This window comes from Corvus kubaryi, unplaced genomic scaffold (assembly GCF_017639235.1).
Source record: "Corvus kubaryi isolate FWS band 111438036 unplaced genomic scaffold, C.kubaryi_AGA036_p1.0 137, whole genome shotgun sequence".
NCBI classification, from domain to species: domain Eukaryota; kingdom Metazoa; phylum Chordata; class Aves; order Passeriformes; family Corvidae; genus Corvus; species Corvus kubaryi.
In genome coordinates this window covers 3,966,968-3,985,103 of record NW_024580671.1, presented here as the reverse complement: position 1 = coordinate 3,985,103, position 18,136 = coordinate 3,966,968, and the positions used below count along the sequence as shown (strand labels likewise).

General features: G+C 38.4%; 1 protein-coding gene across 9 annotated transcripts in view; it reads right to left on the bottom strand.

The window, feature by feature from the left end:
* Positions 1–17,516, bottom strand: part of PPFIA2 (PTPRF interacting protein alpha 2) — a 296,348-nt gene extending 278,832 nt beyond the window's left edge. For 4 of the 9 annotated variants that reach the window (XM_042017652.1, XM_042017653.1, XM_042017654.1 and 1 more), the window contains exons 1-2: positions 17,193–17,509; positions 9,155–9,405 (exon numbers count right to left, since the gene is read on the bottom strand). In XM_042017652.1, the coding sequence (XP_041873586.1) occupies positions 9,155–9,403 (249 nt within the window). In that variant the 5' untranslated portion in view covers positions 9,404–9,405; positions 17,193–17,509. Of the gene's footprint in view, positions 1–9,154; positions 9,406–17,192 lie in introns of all 9 variants that reach the window. The other 5 variants (XM_042017648.1, XM_042017649.1, XM_042017650.1 and 2 more) reach the window with 3 other exon arrangements.
* Between the last annotated feature and the right edge of the window lie 620 nt (positions 17,517–18,136).

Here is an 18,136-nt window from a genome sequence, read left to right as displayed (position 1 = left end):
CGATTTGGCTTGCCTTTATAGGGATACAGGGGATCAATAAAGGCCAATGGGTTACAGGGGATCTGGGATGGGAACAGACCAATGGGTTACGATGAAATCTGCATAGTGTCTCCTAAAGGATTGTGGGTTTGTCTTTTCTCGAAGTGACCGAAGTGGTTGCCTTTCCAGGGAGTCCTGCTGGGCGATTGCGAAATCTCTTATCTCAGCAGAGAACCCTCCAGGGCAAGGGCTGGGCATACCCCACACATATGGGAAAAAAAATCTGTAATTTTGGTTACTTCATGATTTCAAATAAACCAACCTACAACAAAGAACTTTACTGTAGGTCCCCAAGATTTATCATTTTCTGTTTTGACAGATGATTGACTGTCATAACAAATTGACTGTCACAGTATAATTGAGATTTTTTTAGATCTCACACATGGTAAAGAATGCAGTTCACCAACAATGATTAAAAGAAAAGAAAACCTATAATCTGATACTAAATAGGAAAAAACTTAAAGGACAAGATATACTCAGCAAATGATGATTTGGAACAGATTATTAGCTACATTATACAGAGTAAGTTTACTACTCTACTTGGCTCTTAACTTCTATACATGGAAGTTCAGATTCCTGGGGATCATATGAAAGATGCATATTCATCACCACAAACAAACCTGTTTCTTCAGAGTCAACAGGAAAACTTTGCACACTTCAGTGAGAACCAAATTATCCCTACTTTTGAAATAAAAAACATGCTGCTAATATTTTATGGTTTTGAGCGAATACTCAGTAGTATGGGAAATAATTTGTTAAGGTAGAAAATAGCCTGAATAAGACACTTCTAAAAGCTAATTCGTAAATATTCTCCATTTTAATGCTTTTAATAGAGAACTTAAAAAGAAGGGAATATGTTTCCAAGATTGTTCTTGGATGGTGTCTCAACCCCTACCATCCACTTTCAAGGACATGAGCAAAAAGTAAACTAACAGAGTTAAGCTTTATAAAATTGCACTATTTTTTCCAGCTTTTCCTCGCTCTGTAACAGGATAGAATAGTTCAGCTGGAAGGGACCTACATTAATCATCTAGCCCTACTGCTCGACCACTTCAGGGCTTACCAAGTTAAATCGTGTTGTTGAAGCCATTGTCCAAATGCTTTTTAAACGCTGAGAGGCATTGACTATAGCTGTTATGAAAACTATGGTGTCTATAATTTTGATGGCAACAGTTTCATTTATAGGGACTTGGATAACCATCTGTGCTCTATTCTGTTGACCAGCACCATTATATTTTTTCTCATATTCATTCATATACCTTTGTAAACATTCAGATAATGAGCCATCAATAGTTAATGCAGCAGTTGATGTACCTGGTTCAAGCTAAAATAATTGATATCAATGTTTATGAAGCAGATACAGAGTGAAATGGGAGTACATAGTCTTGTTGATTGCTTCAGGCATTCACCACATGTTCCTCCTCCTCTAAATATTTATGTTTCTGTCTTTTTTCCCCCATATCCCATTATATTCCTCTGCTGGATTGTCACATCAGTCTTCTTCAGTCATTAAGTATTTATCAAGAAGTCCAAAGCTTTTAACAGAAAATCTCGTGCTTATAAATATTTGCAATATGCTACTGAATGCTCAGAACTTCAGCAAGGAAATAAACTCATACTTGAAAATAATTCAAGTTTTTACTTGTGTGTATAATTATACCTATGACTGTGCTCTGTTGGGAATATGATGGCAGTTTAGAAAAAAAAAAAGATAGTCCAGAGAGGACCCAGCTAAAGCATTGTCTGACTTAAACCACAGATACTGTCAGTCTGTCTTTTATCAGATAATATTAGTTAGGAGTCATCCACCAGAATAAAATCGGTATTTAACAATATGAAAACAACTTTCATTCAGTTTTTTGTAAAAAAAAGAACTGCCATGTGCTCTTATGTTGCATATTCTGTTACTGAGGAAGGAAAACCTTAAATCTTTCCTAAACATTTCTTAGGTTGGGCACAACTAATACTTCAGCGCTGCATTGCACTTAAACCATTGCAACTTTATAATGCCAATTTTTCTTTGAATTCCACATGATCTGTCTCCCCCCTACACATGTAAATCCTGTAAAAACATGTATTTGCATATTTACTCTATTAGAACTAATAGTTACATTTAGTATCAGATTTTTTGCATTCATCTCAATATGCTCCCCTCAATATTAATATCTTGAGACAAATAGCTAAGATAATTAGCAAAAAAGCATCATTCCAATTTGTTTATGAAAATGCTTCTTTTATTTAGTAATCTAAACAAATTTTGGCAGTCACAAAGACTTGCTACTTGCACTGGTTTTAGTGGGAACTTCATGGATTCAGAACACCTGAAAATTAACACATTTTTATTTAGTATCCTGCACAACTGTACTCTAGGACAGAGGAAATTTAGAGATGGCAAGAAACACTGGGTCAAGCTTTAGTTTTTGCACATTAATACAAAGTGTCTCACTGGATTTTTGAGACAGAAAACTTGGAACTTTGACCTCAGACACATTTCACTCAGATCTCCATTTCACTGCTTGGAATTCTTTTTAAATTATTCCCTGGAAATGTGAGAAAAACGCATAATCTTCCAAGATAAAAAAAATAGATGGAGAACTTACAGAAATCCTTCACACAAGAGGACGTTTTTAGAATCTCAGAAAAAGTACTGATTATTCATTCAAATATACAGGATGCCATTGGTACTCTATGTTCTTCAGCATAGCCAGAAAGAAATAAATCATGAAAAAAAGCTATCATTCCATCTTCGTCATAGGAGTAAGAGCTGTTTTGAGAACAATACTGTGGGTCAAGCTATTATTTTCACCCAAACAGCAAATGTCCAATCTTAAATAAACAAAGTCTACTTTAATTATTACTATTTAAAAATCTGTGTATTTATTTCTGTTGGGCTATTTTTGTATCTATATATGTATTTGGACGATGCCAGTATTTTGTATTCATGTATTGTATACACACACATCCAAATAGGAAACACAACCTCAGAATATGGCCCTACTGACTAGCTATTGGATCCCTGCACCTTTCTTGTCTCTGGCAGTAAAAAATTCATTGCTCACTGTATTGGAAGAAACTGCAAGGCTATCAACAAAATTCTCTAATCACAATCCTATTAAAGGTTAACATTGATCAAATTACATAAACTGGTTCAATAAAACAAGGTCATTACATTTCCCTCTTTGGATTTTCCTTTCTATCATGCCTCCAGTAAGCATTTCTAAATGAATGTTATCTTATTAGATCAAATAAAACCTTAATGATTACCACAATATTTCTATTACTGATTTTATTACTGAATTATTGTAACTAACAATTACAATTTAGTTGAAATCTATGGGGTACCAGAGGATATCAAAGAATTCATTTTAGTATTGCAGTTCCACACTCCAAACAATTCTACTATCTGTACCCAGAAAAACCAGATTTTTAAATACTGATGACAATATCTGTTGCAGAGAAAAAAAAATTGCGACATCCAAAAGAATTTAAACTTAACCAGGTGTTTCGATCTCCACCACAGAGATTCACTGGAATCACAACATACTCAAACTTGCTGGAAAATGAACAAAATAAGTTCAAAAAAAAAAAAGAAAATAGAGTTCCAAAGGTCTCTCTCAGTATAAATTATTCAGTGATGTCTACCAAAGAATAACATATCTGGACTGCTCTAGTTTTAAAAGGTCTGTTTTAAAGACAGGAGGTTTTATACCCATGCATAGAAGAATTCAAGTCATATCAGTTAAGCTGTTTAAAACCATGCAAACTAGGCACTGTGCTCCAGCCACACCATCCCGAGTTGCAGAAGGCAGAGGCACGGACCACGAGAATGCAGAACCACTCACTGAAGAGTAGCTTTGAGATTATCTACATCATCTAAGGAAACTGAAGGTGCACAAGTCCATGGGACCTGATGAGATGCATCCAAATGTCCTGAGGGAGCTGGTGGATTAAGTGTCTAAGCCATTACCCACCATATTTGAGAAGTTGTGTCAGCCTTGTGAAGTTCCCATTGACTTGAAAAGCGGAAATGTAACTCTAATTTTTAAGAAGGGTAAAAAGGAAGATCTAGGGTATTGAAGGCCAGTCAGTTTTACCTCAGTGACCAGCAAGATCATGGAGCAGATCCTTCTGGAAACTATGCTAAGGCACACAGAAAATAATGAGTTGACTGGTGACAGCTAATAGTTCTAAAACAGATACATCATAGGTGCGGATTCTGATGATCAATACATGAAAAGATCTATAGCCATTAAAAAATAAAATTTGCTATCATAAACAATCAGTAAAATCAGAACTTTCTGGTAATGTAATATTGAAGAGACAGTGAACACAAATGGAAACACAGAAGGTTCCTCCTGAACATCAGGAAACACTTTTTAATTTTTACAGTAAGGGTGACTGAGCACTGGCACAGGTTGCCCAGAGAAGCTGTGGAGTCTACCCTCAGATATTCAAAAGCCATCTGGACACAGTCCTGAGCAGCCTGTTCTTAGTAACCCTGCTGCAGCAGACAAGCTAGACAAGGTGACCTCCTGAGGTTCCTTCCAACCTCAACTACTCCGTGAATAACAACTTCTAGATAAATCACTGAGCAAGTACATTATTAATGAAAAAAATAAACTTGACTAGAGAGTGATAACTTATTAACATCTTCATATAAATAATATATTTTATATCTTGAAACTTACTCTTGAAAGGCTAAAAGAAACAATAAAACAGCCAAGACTAGTTCAGAATTGTTTATCAGAGTACATTTATAACTCTTATGATTCTTATGTGTCATTCTAAGTCTTACAGTGACATACAGTGTATTTTTCCAGTTTGTTTACAAGGTAGCTAATCAAGGTGATATTTTCCAGACAATTTAGCTTAGAGAAGATGATGGTTAAATTTGCTTGAGAAAGTTGTAACTGAACATTTTCCTCTTTCTAGCACTCAAAAAGGAGTTGGAGTTCCTAACCATTTTAGTAGAACACTTTCTCATGCTACAGTAAAAGACTCCAATAAAATAAAAACATACTGTTAAGTATTAAGATCTTATGCTTCCTCATTGCAGTGAAGTTCATTTTATTTAGCAATTTTTTGTCTGGACTTGAGAGTCATGACCTAAATACAATAAATTCCTGTTGTTGGGGAACATGCAGTGCAGATCCAAATACACTTTCCTTAGAGGCTTCTGCTATCAACAGTCAGCTTTCGGAAGAATAAACAATATTACTTATGGACTAGATTCTTAGTATCTCCACAATAAAGTCTGAAATAAAGAACATGGGGTGTTCTGGGTCAAGTTCAGACATTAACCAAAGCTATTATGACATATAATGTCTTTTATACCAGCTCCATCTTGAAAACAGTTTGGGGTTTTCACCATGTCTTTGTCTAAGATGCCATTCCTTCGTAATTCACGACCTTCTTCTGATGAATGATCTATCTTTATTCATGGTACCCTACAATCATTCATTCCTTCATCAACATTTTTTTTGGCTTAAAACATTTCTTTCATCTTTACCTGTTCATTCCATTTTCCTGTCTCTCCAAGAAAATCTATGAAATCACACATAGTCCCTCTCAAGTCAGTTTTCCCCAGAAAAAAGAAAACTTTAATTAGTCTTTTCAAGCAGAAGATGTTACTTCCTCTTTCCTCTAGCAGTGTTTTTCTGAATCTCTTCCAATTTGAGGTTGAATCTCAATCACTACTGAGCCAAAACTCAGATAAATAAGGTCCAAACCACCCCTTGGTTTAACTGCATTAATATTTATCTACTTCCAATAGAAATCTCTTACATAACATATTTCAAAATGGCACTTTCCTTTTATTCACACGCACCTCCCACTGGCTGCCTACCACCATTGTAAACCATATATTATCTCTCTTTACTACTGCTACCTAAAAGGTCATACATTTTTTTGTTACCTGCTAGATACAAGGCCCTCATCCTTTTACCATGCAGTATCATTCCACCTCTGTTACTCTTGTTCCTGTGTATTATCATATTCCCTTATTTGACTATTCAACTCAATTTTGCGTCATCCAAAATTTCCACTAGCATGCTTCTTCTTATGCTCATTAACAAAAATTGATCTCAAAACACATTATTAGCTACTATTACTCTCCTTCCATCCCCTCAGTCTACTGTAAGTGAAAATTTTTCCTCTCTCTCTTTTATTACTTATCTTACTAATTATTATATTGCTTTTCCTTACACACTCCCCATTTATCAGTAATTAAATGGGGTGACTTCAAAAGATATCATTTCAGGGATACTTTAGTTCCCTAATTTTAAAAGTCTGGTACCAAAGAGCCACATTGAGTTACTTTGTATAAAGACAATTTTGATAAACCCTTGACATATTTTTAAATTAGCTTTTTGATGTATTATTAAATTTTCCTCCAAATCAAGTTTTAAAGTCTTTCCTGTTATTTCATTTAGTCTAGGTGATCTGTAATTGCCTGTTCACTTTTTCTTTCCTTCCTTAAACATAGCTGTTCAGTTACACATAGATGTTCATAATGTTAAGACTGATAATCTAATGGAAATAAAGTTTATTTCAGTGATAGCATGACAACTATATTTCTGTAATTCAAATTTGAAAGACATAGTTAATTATACATTGTTCGGTTGCAGTGCAGACCAGTATAAAAACTTATAGACATCTACAGTCATTGGCTACAGCATTAAAAGCTGTAACAGCATTAATTAATAACTCAAGTTTCCTATTTAATGTTATTTATTATTTCCCATCAGACAAGATTTTTAAATGGTTGAGTTTTCATGCAGGCTCTTTTTGTTCAGGTTCTATTTATTACAAGTGTAATGATTTTTCCAGAACATGTTTTTCACTGCAAACAGTTAAACAGACAATAAACAAAAACAGTGTCCTAACAAAAATGCTTTGGAATATAACTGTGTCAATACACAGTTTCTACATACAAAGCACTATGTAAGTGCTAAGAAATAATTGAATTTTGAAAACCACTCAAGAGATCAAGAGCTAAAAGCATATACTCTGATAAAGCAAGACTCATCAGATGTCACATTATTACTAAATAATAATTATCATATAGATAGCATATATTTAAGTATTCTCCCCCTAAACTGAGCGAAGAGAGAATTCTTCCTCTCCACTAGGTAGTAAGTCCTAGGAAGTATTTTGTCATAAGGCTGTAACAGTCAGCTAGCAAGGCAAGCTTGCCATTCATAAAACCATAAACCAAAAAATTGCAAAAGTACTGTGAAGAATATCTCAAGTCCAGAAATGAAACTAAATAGGATGGCAGTGTTAGAAAAATCATATTCTTGAAAGACTCTATTACTAGAATGTTTTATTACTAAGCCAGCATTCTGTACTTATAAGAACAGATTTCTTCAGAATTTAATAAATACGTGAAGATCTAGATAACATATTTGATGAAAAAAAACCCTGATTCTGCTTTAAAATGTAAGCAGTGTGTCACACAGCTTCTCATATGAGAAACCTACATCTCTCTTAGATACAAGGACAAATGCTACCTGAAACACGCATTCTTAATGGTACGTGGTAGTCCAAAGTGTTCACTTGACAAATCAATTGCTTTTAGGAGGTGTACAGCTGTCATTCAAAAATACATAACACAATATAATTTTAGTCTTTATTCCAGTCAGAAATAAAGACTAAAATCATACTGTGATCCATTTCCTTAGAATTTGTTTCTTTTAGGCTCTGTAAGACATTTCTGCTGAATATTATTTTCTTTAGCTAGTCTCCAGTATTTTAGCAGGAGTTCTGCATATACGAGACACAGAAATATTAGGGCTCAGACACCTGCTAGCACTCAATAAAAATACCTCACTATGGGCTCAGTGGAGAGTGCCTCTGCACTAAGCAGCACACTGAATGGGAGTCAGACACAAAGCGTCCTCCCTTCTTCAGATTTCCAGCAGTAAATCTTTGAATAAAGGATTTATGCTGTCTTTCACTTATTCTTTTCCACTCTTCTATGGAGAGACACCTGTACAATAGAAGTTCAACTGCCCACAAATAAAGAGAAAAAAGAAAAATAACAACCTTGATTTTACTGTATATGAAGATCATTGGTACTCCTTTTCGTTTGTCCCAAGCCAGCTGCAGGCATTCTTATTGTCTGGAGCTAATGCTCAAGTTGCTAATGCTGTTCTTCAAATGATTACAGTCTCTCTTCTTATTCAGTACTATCCCAAAATATTTCAATAACCTGCGGAGGTTAGCCCTTAAACAATTACTGTTCCCTACTCCAGAGGGTACCATTTTCCTTTTCTATCTGTAAAAAATGTCATACTCATTTCATTCATCCTTATTACGTCTTTATTCAAACCACACACTGTCTTAATTCCTCCCTGGACCATCATGGTTACAGTCACATTCCCTAGTAAGTGACAGCTGAGAGACACAAAGAAAAAAACATGGAGAAAACCTGAATTTTGATTCATGGTATCTTTCCAACCTCTGGCCACATACTGAGACTGAAATAAGATCTTTCTTTGCTTTTAAGTCTATTATATTTTTTAAAATTTTATTGACATATAATATTGAAATATATCACATTAGTATTTTAACTGAAGTAGTGAATTTTGAAGTTCCTAAAAAAGACTAGGAAAACTTTAGATAATGAAATTTATATAAATATTTAAACTTAATTGAATTAAAATATTAAGGTATCAGTTGTTTTTGTGGGTTTGTGTAGTATCTTACTTAACCGACATAAGTTAGTTTTATTTGTTGTTTATTAAAACTCTCATCCAGAAAAGTCTCTAGAAAACTTCCTCACTCTTTTTGCTTTATTTCTACCATTAGATCTTTGATTTAAATGATCCTTCACCTGTTGTAAATGCTAGAGCAACAGCCAAAAGAACCAGTAGCTACAGGCCTTCATCTTGCTCTCCTTCAAGTCAACAGAGTTACTCCTACTCTTAACTATGAAAAGAGGTCCCACAGAGGTCAAACCAGGTATTATTAATTCAGTAGGAGTTCTGCAGCTGACATCAATGGGAGCAAAATTTGGACCTCAAGGAATACATACTGATTGGGGTTAAAAAAAGTGGTATTAAGTAAAAAATTGGTGAACCTAAACAAAAAAAAATCTTTATTAATTACATACCTGAGGCAATGCTGAGTTCAGCTGTCGTTGGAGGGAGTCTCTGTCATAGATGACATCCTGTAGGCGTTGCTGTGCCAGTGACAAGCTTTCCTGTGTCTCCCGAAGGGTATCAAGGAGACGGTCCCTTTCATCCAGCATGTTCACCATCAGCTGCTCAAAATGAGAATCCGAGTCCGAGCCACTGCTTTGGGACCCCCGTTGACTCATCGGGGTGTCCTCATTTATCGTTGGCATCACTTCACACATCATTTCTTTAAAAAGAACACAAATCAAGGAACAGCTCTTCAGTAGAGAAAACATTTGAGGATATTTCATAAGAGGAATAAATTCTGTCACATGGACACAGTTAGTAGATTAGTGCATTGTTTCCACTTTCAGACTTGTGCACAATATTAATCAGATGGTCAATAGAGAGGGATTAAATACAGTGACTAATTCCACAGAGCGAAGACTTTGAATGTGCTTCCCAAAACTAAAGAAGACTGATTGGAAGGAGATGGAGGTTTACAGAATATTTTAAATTAATAGTTTTGCAAATACTGCTCGCTTAAAATGACAGAAAATATTTCCCCACCAATTGTAGTCTCCCATATCGTTGCTTTGCTCCCTTCTCTTACTTAATTTCATTGCTGAATTGTTGGTATTGATGTCAATAGCTGCCACTAATTGCCAGATTTTGTCCTCTAGGCAATTCTACAGTACAGCTCAGGCTAACCATTGATCCAGTAACATGCTGCCTTAACAATGCCAGGTGAATCTATTTTTCTATCTAGTTATTCCCATCCTCAGGGGAAATTATTCTCCAGTGAGCTTGTTCAGTAAGAGGTCAAGAACTAGTAACTCTGCTAATTACATCCCTGTGATATCTTGTGCATATTGAATTACCAGGAACAGAATCACTGTTGTTTGTTCCTTAAATCTGCCCTGAGAAGAGCAAATAACATCACCTAGTCCCAAGCTTCAGTTACAAAGCCTCTAATGGAAATCTCAAACCCCCAGTTTGCATACAGGGAGAAGCTTTGGGAATCCTTGGGAGAGCTTGCTGATATTAACTGCTTTGTCCACTGTCCTGAGGGATCTTGAGATGTGGGACACCAGCCAGAAGAGCCCCTGTCTTGCCTCTAGGAACCTTTTTCAACAGCATGTAAGTACATTACATTCAGCGAGTGGCCATCACCAGTCCCTACTCAGCTCCCACCTGTGGCCAACCAGTTTGGGATGGTCAAGTTCACAGCGAGCAAAGGGATAATTAAAAATTTCCAAGGACATCTGCCACCTTCTCAGTTCAATCATAACTTTTTGGTATGCAGCAGGTGGCCCGAGACCATGGTCTCTGCATGCCCATTCTTCAAGACCAAAGTAAACAATTTGGATTGTCACTAAACCTTTCCCACCTCACAATCATCAACATCTCATGAGTCACACTTCTTGTCCCAGAGGATTCTCGTCAGTGAAACTTTTGTCATTCAAGAAATTGCTTCCAATGTCCTACACATGCAGATCAGGTTTCTGGTGTGAAGGGCACAGCATTTTCTACCCCTTCACACAGGCTGTGGCAAAGTGAGAGCGGTGCAATTTTGCAGGAACACTGGTGAGTGTGTGGGAACAGGTAGGGAAACGTCTGTGTGGACAGCTGTTGCTATCCCAGCACCTTGCATTCAAACTAGATAAGAAATCTCCTCTTAAAGTCATTATGGGGATGTGGGTAGCCAGATATGTAAGCGGTTGTGGGGTAGCAAGGGAATCGAGTTGAATGCTCATGGCGCTATTACCACATCTTGTCCCTCTCAGCTGTTGCGTTCAGGGACGGCAGGGGGCTGGCCATGCATTGTTCTTATTTTGAGCGCCTGGACTTCATTATTCTGACAGCACAAGTAACAAACTTGGGCTATGACTAAGACATCAGAGAAGGCAGGGAATGGGTGGGCAACTCCTGATGTAGGCAGTTGCTATTTGGAAGTTTTCTTCCACAGCTCACAGCCTCAGGAGAATCTTTAAAAGGTACAGCAGTTGTTGCAGTCCACCTGGTGATGTACATCGCTTTCTGGAAGTTCGGAGATCAATGCCATTATTCCATTGGAGCCACAAGCATCCTCTCCCCTCCCCCACCCTGAGAGTGGAGAGAAATACAGAATAGCAGTCTGCTAACCTGAGCCAGATAGAAATGTTGGTAGGGTGTGACAGAAAGGGATGCTTTGTCTTTTGCAACAGAGAGGAGCAAGAAATATGGGAATCCTGGACCATGCCTTCACACAGATCATTTGTGGGGGGACAACAAGAACCCCAAACAACTCTGAAGGAAACCTGGCATCTCAGAGTGCTCCTGGGTCACCAAGCCACAAAAAAAGGAACAAAATTGCAAGCAACTGCAGGTTCGCTGTGGGGCTTCCAAAGAAAAATTTCTTACAGTCTTTCATGAAAGACCTAGTATGCCATGATGTTCAATTAACTATGATTTGTGTCTTCTTGCCTTTAGAAAAACATTCTTTTTGTTTTTCTTTTTTTAAACTTTTATTGGCATTTATCACACTTACACTTGGCAACACATGGGATGCTTTCAATGTCCTGAGGCAGCCACCATTTAACACTGTTCCCAAGCACATGCTGAAGAATAGAGCCACTTCCACAGGACCTTACTACATCTTTTATGAATTTCCTGCTTGATAGCATGAAGGAATAAAAATACTGAGAATATTTGAAGAATTTTTAAATGAAGAAAAAAAAAATGAAAGAAGGTTTATTGAGAGGGGCTGCAACAAAAGCTAGGGCAGGTAAAGCAGAGAAAGAACTTCACAGAAACAGAGGAAGAGTGTCAGCAAACAGACTGATCAAAGTCTAGTAGTATAAGATTGGAAGCTGAGGACAAATAGAAGGCCATGTATGCATTTGGATCTTTATATAGGAAGTGAATTATGTCACAGAGTTACAAGAGTTCTTGATGTTTCCTGAGCCTTCTGATGGTGAGTGCATGTCAGCACTTGGCTAACCACAGGTTGATGTGGTTCACACATGGGGTCAGGAGATTAAATTTAAGAGTAAGCTCCCAGTTTAGTTATCACTGAAAGGAATTTAGTTTGCATACACCAGAAGCACATAGAGAACCAAGACAACACATGCAGACAGAAAAAAACAGAGGGATTCATATTAAAACATAAAAAAAAAATAGTATTGCTACGATCAATTTGGTCTGATTGCTAATGTGAGTAACTTGAATTATATTTTAAATTTCCAGTAGGGGAAGAGAGCCATTTCTGATTTTCCTTCTATGTAATTTGAATTTTAAACCTAAATTTGGTGATTAAAAACTTCCATCACCCCAACAATTTTTAGTCTGGTTCCATAATATAATCATCTGAAATATTTCATACAATGAAATTAAAAGGAATCACTCTACCTACCTACTCTTCCCCACTAATCACAGACCATAAATCTGTGTTAAGCTAAAGTATATTTTATACAGGAAGGATTTCAATCATTAAACACTAAAAGTGATGTCTCTAATAAATTAACCAGAATTAGCCATTCTTTCTGTGAAAAATATATGTCTTTTCCAACTGTATTTATAGGGGAGACACAGCCACATTCAATGCTGCAATTCTAAAAGGCTAAAAATAAGGTTATTGGCAGGCCCACTTCTATTACACCTTAGAATTACCATGCCACACATACTTGTGGCTGATCTGTGAATTTACATAACTTTTGAAAAAACTCAGATACCTTTCACTATACATATGCATGAATCAAATTTCATATACACAGGTCAGATGCATTCTGAACTTAATGATATATTCACAGCTCAAGAATAACAGATCCATGCATACATGGCAGGTATTTGTCCCAGGTGCACAGTTCTTACTAAACATGTAGGTATCAATTCTACTCAGAACAGAACTGAACAAGATAAATAATGGACTACCATTTAAGCTTCCTTTTTGTTCTCCATTCTTACTGGCTAGGCTCAGAGAGCATGATTTTTTAAACCATAACTTCTGGATAGACCAAGCACATTCATAAACTGACATCTGGATGTTCCGTGTTTTCTAACGGTGTTTATCAGCCTGTCATATGATTGATGGAATATAACCATATGCCCAGGAATGGCCCTAAAAGATCAAAGATCGGAACAAAGACTACCAGCCCTCTGCTCTTTTTAACTGGTTTTATATGGAGTAATAGGCTCTTAGTTCCTCATTCAACTCTGAATGCACACTGAAAAGCAGATGCATAAACATCTTTGAGTCTGTGCATGTATTTTAATCTCTCCACTTGGTCTGCACATGCCAGCTCCTATGTTCAGATTTTTGTTACCCCGGCATAGTATCCCCTTCCCTAATCAATACATTCCTATCAACTCCTACAAGGCAATTACAGTTACATTTCTTTGATGAGTCCTATTAGTGAAAAAGAATTCAGAGCTGACAGTGACAAAAAAGGGAGAATAAGACAAGCAATGTACATGAAGCGTTAGAATCCCTGAAGTTTAAAACAGAAACCTTGAATTGCATTGCCACAACTCTAAATTGCAAAGTAACTTCTCTTACAATTTCAGGTAATGTGACAAAATCTAAGCAAAATTGGAGTGCATAAATATCTGCCTTAAATTTCTGACATTGAGTTAGCACCGAATCTTCTTTTCATTTTCCAAACCTGCAGTGGGCAAACTCATCTTATTTTGCACTCGGCCCAGCATTGGGCAAGGGATTGACACAGATGACTTCCAAAGGTCCCTTCCACACTAAATAATTCCATGGGACAGGAATCAAACAAATCAACCACCAAACAAATCCAAGAACCCAGAAACACAGACTTTGCTTCTTTTCAAAGGAATGATACATGGTGTTGAATTGAGTAAACTCAGGCATCTGTACCCAGCCATAAGGAGGCACCTTTGCAGAGACTGAGTAAATTCCCACTGAAGTATTTTACTAAAGATTTCTTTACCAAGACTTGACACCTCAAATCCTACTTGGTTATACCAGTGGTGCCTAACCATGGATCTGGCAAGCTGCTGCAGCTCATTCTGCAACCAGAAAACTGCAGAGAAGAGGTTGGGGGAAGAATGGAAGTAGAGGGGGAACAGAAAATTAAGACATGGATTGACCATCCTGGTCATCAGGAGAAAGTGAGAAACAGGCCAGGTACCTACAGCAACCCACAAGTGAATGGACAGCCACCTTGCTCTGTCAGGATGTGACTGAATCACTGAATATTTAAGGTTGCAAGGAACCTCTGGAGATTACCTACTCAACCTGAAGGCGTTGAGTGGAACACAGGCATCCAAGAATGAGCACTGACGAAGCTGGAATTTCTTTCCAGTGGGTGTTAAGAACTGCAAGCAGTGGATTAAACACCTCTGTCCCGTATTTTCAAGACCATGGAAGTCCATGATAACTGAATAAGCTCTCCTGTACATCATTTTGTACAATACTTCCCATGCAGCCAGGACTGCAAAGAGGAAGGAGAGGAGAGAACGGGATAAATCAGGTGGCATATTTTTCAACTTAAAGAGGTGACATTAATAGCTGAAGGTGCACTATATACCTCTTTATTCAAAGGAGAGAAGGAAAGCTTGCGTTCTTTACCAGAAAAAGGCTGACTTGCCTGTAGTAATACAACTTAAGTTATTCTTGACTGATCTAAGCCAACAAAAGTATGACTTTTCAAATGTGTTTCTCTTTCTTTAAATAGAAAAATAAAAGCTCCATTGATACTGAACTTAGTACTTCTACAGTACAAAGTTTATCACTTTACGCAGTATCCTGAATGTAAGTAAAGCAATCCCTCAATGAAAGATGCATTAAGTCACCAGCATTTTACTGTTAATACATAATCACTGTTCCTTAGATTCATCCTGAGCCACAGAGCAGAAATTACCCATCCCTTGGTTGGTGCCCACAAAGCATCCAACACTTGCAAGGAGTGCAACATACAGTGAACTTGTGTAACACCTGCAACTATCCCAAACCCCCAGAGAGGTTCTGAAGGGGGAGCAGGGTACTGACGAATTCCTGCTTCCCTTGAAATGCATGTAGCACACAAATGCTCCCTAGAAATAGATTTTTAGGCAATGTGGTAACTTTAGAACTCTTCTAATTTGAAACAAAACTGAGTCTCTTATTTTAGTAGTAGTTCTGGACCTGAGTGCTCAGGCATCACAGCCATACACAATGGCAGCTTGAGAAGCAGTACACTAAAGTTCTCTAAACATATTGTCTTTCTTGTCCATCGTGTAGCTACTTCACCATGTACTACAAAGCCTTTTCCAGGCTGACTGGTTCCTATTTCAGTCTTTTCTCCAGTCATTTGCATGGAATCTAATCCAACAAATTCTTGAATTCATGGAAATTCTGTCATGGACTTCGGTGGGTTTGGATCAGTACAGATGGTTGGAAAAGTCACTAACATAGACAAGCCATCAATCTCCTGTCATTTTACTCCCTCCAAACAAAGGCATAAAGATCACAAATGCCTGTTACGCCATACCAGGAAGCATGCCGGATGTTATGTGACCATTGCCTACAACATTACCAGAAATCATGAACAAGTTGCCCCTCTAAAGACGCAACATTCAACTGGCAAAACCAGCGACTGCTTAAAGTAATCTGTCCTACTAGAGGGGGAAAGAATGTGGTTCACTGTCATTACATTAAGATTTTTCAGGCTGTATGCAAAAATGTCGTAGCAAATCTATAGCGTTAGCTGCATTATGGCTCCATCAAGAATGAACTCTGTATTAGCTCAGTTAGGAATTCTGCAGCTCAGTTTAAACATCCAGATAAGGGGAATGGACAAAAATTCCAACACAGAGCACAGGATATGGCCATCCTTGGTTAAGAGTTATATAAAGCTTCTTTTCAGGAGGGACTCCATTAACAAATTAATTGATAGCAACTCTGTTATATTAACTTCTCTATCAAAGTATGTCCTCAATACTGACTTTCTCTAAAACTACCTGAAATTTCTGTGGTAGGTATCCTATAGAGGTGGGAAATGAAAAAGTTGTCTTCCTTCTTCTCACTGGACCCCACCCTATTTGGCATCTTCTGTCATCACAACTGTCCAAGAGTCTTGGAATTATTTATTTAAGTGAATATTGTAACAAACACCTCTGCAATCTCATTTAGCCTGGAAAAAATTTACCAGATGGAGTTCTTTCACTTGGGAAGCTCTGGGAATAAGAAGACAGAAAGCTCCTTGGCTTCTGCCTGACAAAGGCTCTTAGACAAGCATTCATTTTGCTCACCTTGAAGGCCACCACCTTAGATGTGAATCTAATTTTAGTCCCTCACCTTTCTATCCATAACTGGCTTTAAAAGCTTGTTTTCTGTTTACACTGACATTTGATTTGCACACCACAGTTGAGGAGTCATTTCAAGTCACTTGTAATTTTGCTGCAGGAAAAAGAAGTCAAAATCTAACTACCATTTGTTCTAGCCTGTCCACAGTGACATCAGCTTGAAAACTCATTTCATTGGATCGTTCCGGGTATTTTGCACTTACCAGCTATTTTTTCCAAATTGTTTAATAGATATAGTGACTGATAAAACCAGATCTTACTGCAATTATGTCTCTTCAGATGTCCTCAGCAGGATCGCTCTTAGGCAGCACAGTGTAATTCCAATAAGGAAAATCCTTCCTATTGTCTGAGTTGCATTACATGCATATTCCTCCTCCTAGTTAACTCCTTACCTGCCAGTCTCCACTAAACTATGATATCACCTTTAACAGAAGCATCCTGCACTCCTTCCACACAGGAGGGGTGGTCAACGCAGTACCTTAGAAAAAGGACTTATTCCAACTATCTGTTCTTTATGTCATCCCTCTGACCTCCTACCTCCCTTAACCGCAACCAAAACAAAGAAGTTGGTTTCACATTTTTTAGTCTGAAATCCCCCAATTCCCATTATAGAAATGCATTTAAATACCACACAAGTACTACAGCAGGAGGCAGACAGCTAGATTTTGCATTTGCACCTCATCCCCGAGGGTATCGGGGCTAAGGAGGGAATGTCTAACTCAGAAATAGAAGGTTCAGTACCTAGTATCTTTTATTTCGGCGTCTGCTATTTCACTTGATCAATAACAACCGCAGTCTCCACCGGCTTCGAGCGGGGACTCACACAGCCGAGCACTCCTGGACCATCTTCCTAGCAATGGTGACACAGGCGTTGCTCCGAGGAACCCCAAGCCCCCGCACCCGTCCTCCGGCAAGTCTCGCTGCTTGGCACCTCAACATTTTCTTCGGTCACTTCGTCAGCAGCCAAGAGGAGAAGCATCCATGGGAAAAATGGCATATTACAAATTTTGCTTTGGGAAGCAGAGCTCGGTTCAGACCATTGTCGGGAGCAGGAGGGGGGGGAGCGGCTCTTAAAGCTCCAGCAGCCCCTTTCGAGCAACAGCATCCTTGCAGCTGGAGGCAAACGATCAGAGGGGAGGGGGCAGGGCGAAAGCATCTTTCTTTTATTTCTTATCTTTTGTTAAACTTAACGGTAACCGGCTTCCCTGGTTCTTCGATACCTCCCAGGCTAATTATGCCTGTGTGCGTGACTGAAGTCCACACGCACGCACGACTGCCTGAATGATCAAAAAGCAAACGGGGTTTTCTGCTTTACAGAGAGAAATCCTCTGCCCAAGACTCATCGCTGCCTGGCTGGCACATCGCTGCCCGGCTGGCACCGTGCGGAGCCCGCTGTCAGCCGTACGGAGCCGGGAGCGGGAGAGCCCGGCCGGTCACCCAGGGCACGCGGCCGCGCCCCAGCCTGCGCGCCCCGGGCAGCGCTGCCAGCCCCGCATCGCCCGGGGACGCCGGCACCGGGAGCGGCACGAGAGCGCTACGCTACTACATCCTGTAATTTAAGGAGCTCAGGCAAACGCCACAACATCTCTTCTAACCGTAGAGCGTAATAAAACGAATCATCTGCGGTAATCCGACCGTGAGAAAGCAGGGCTTAAACCTGCCCTAATCTCAATAGTCCGGACGTG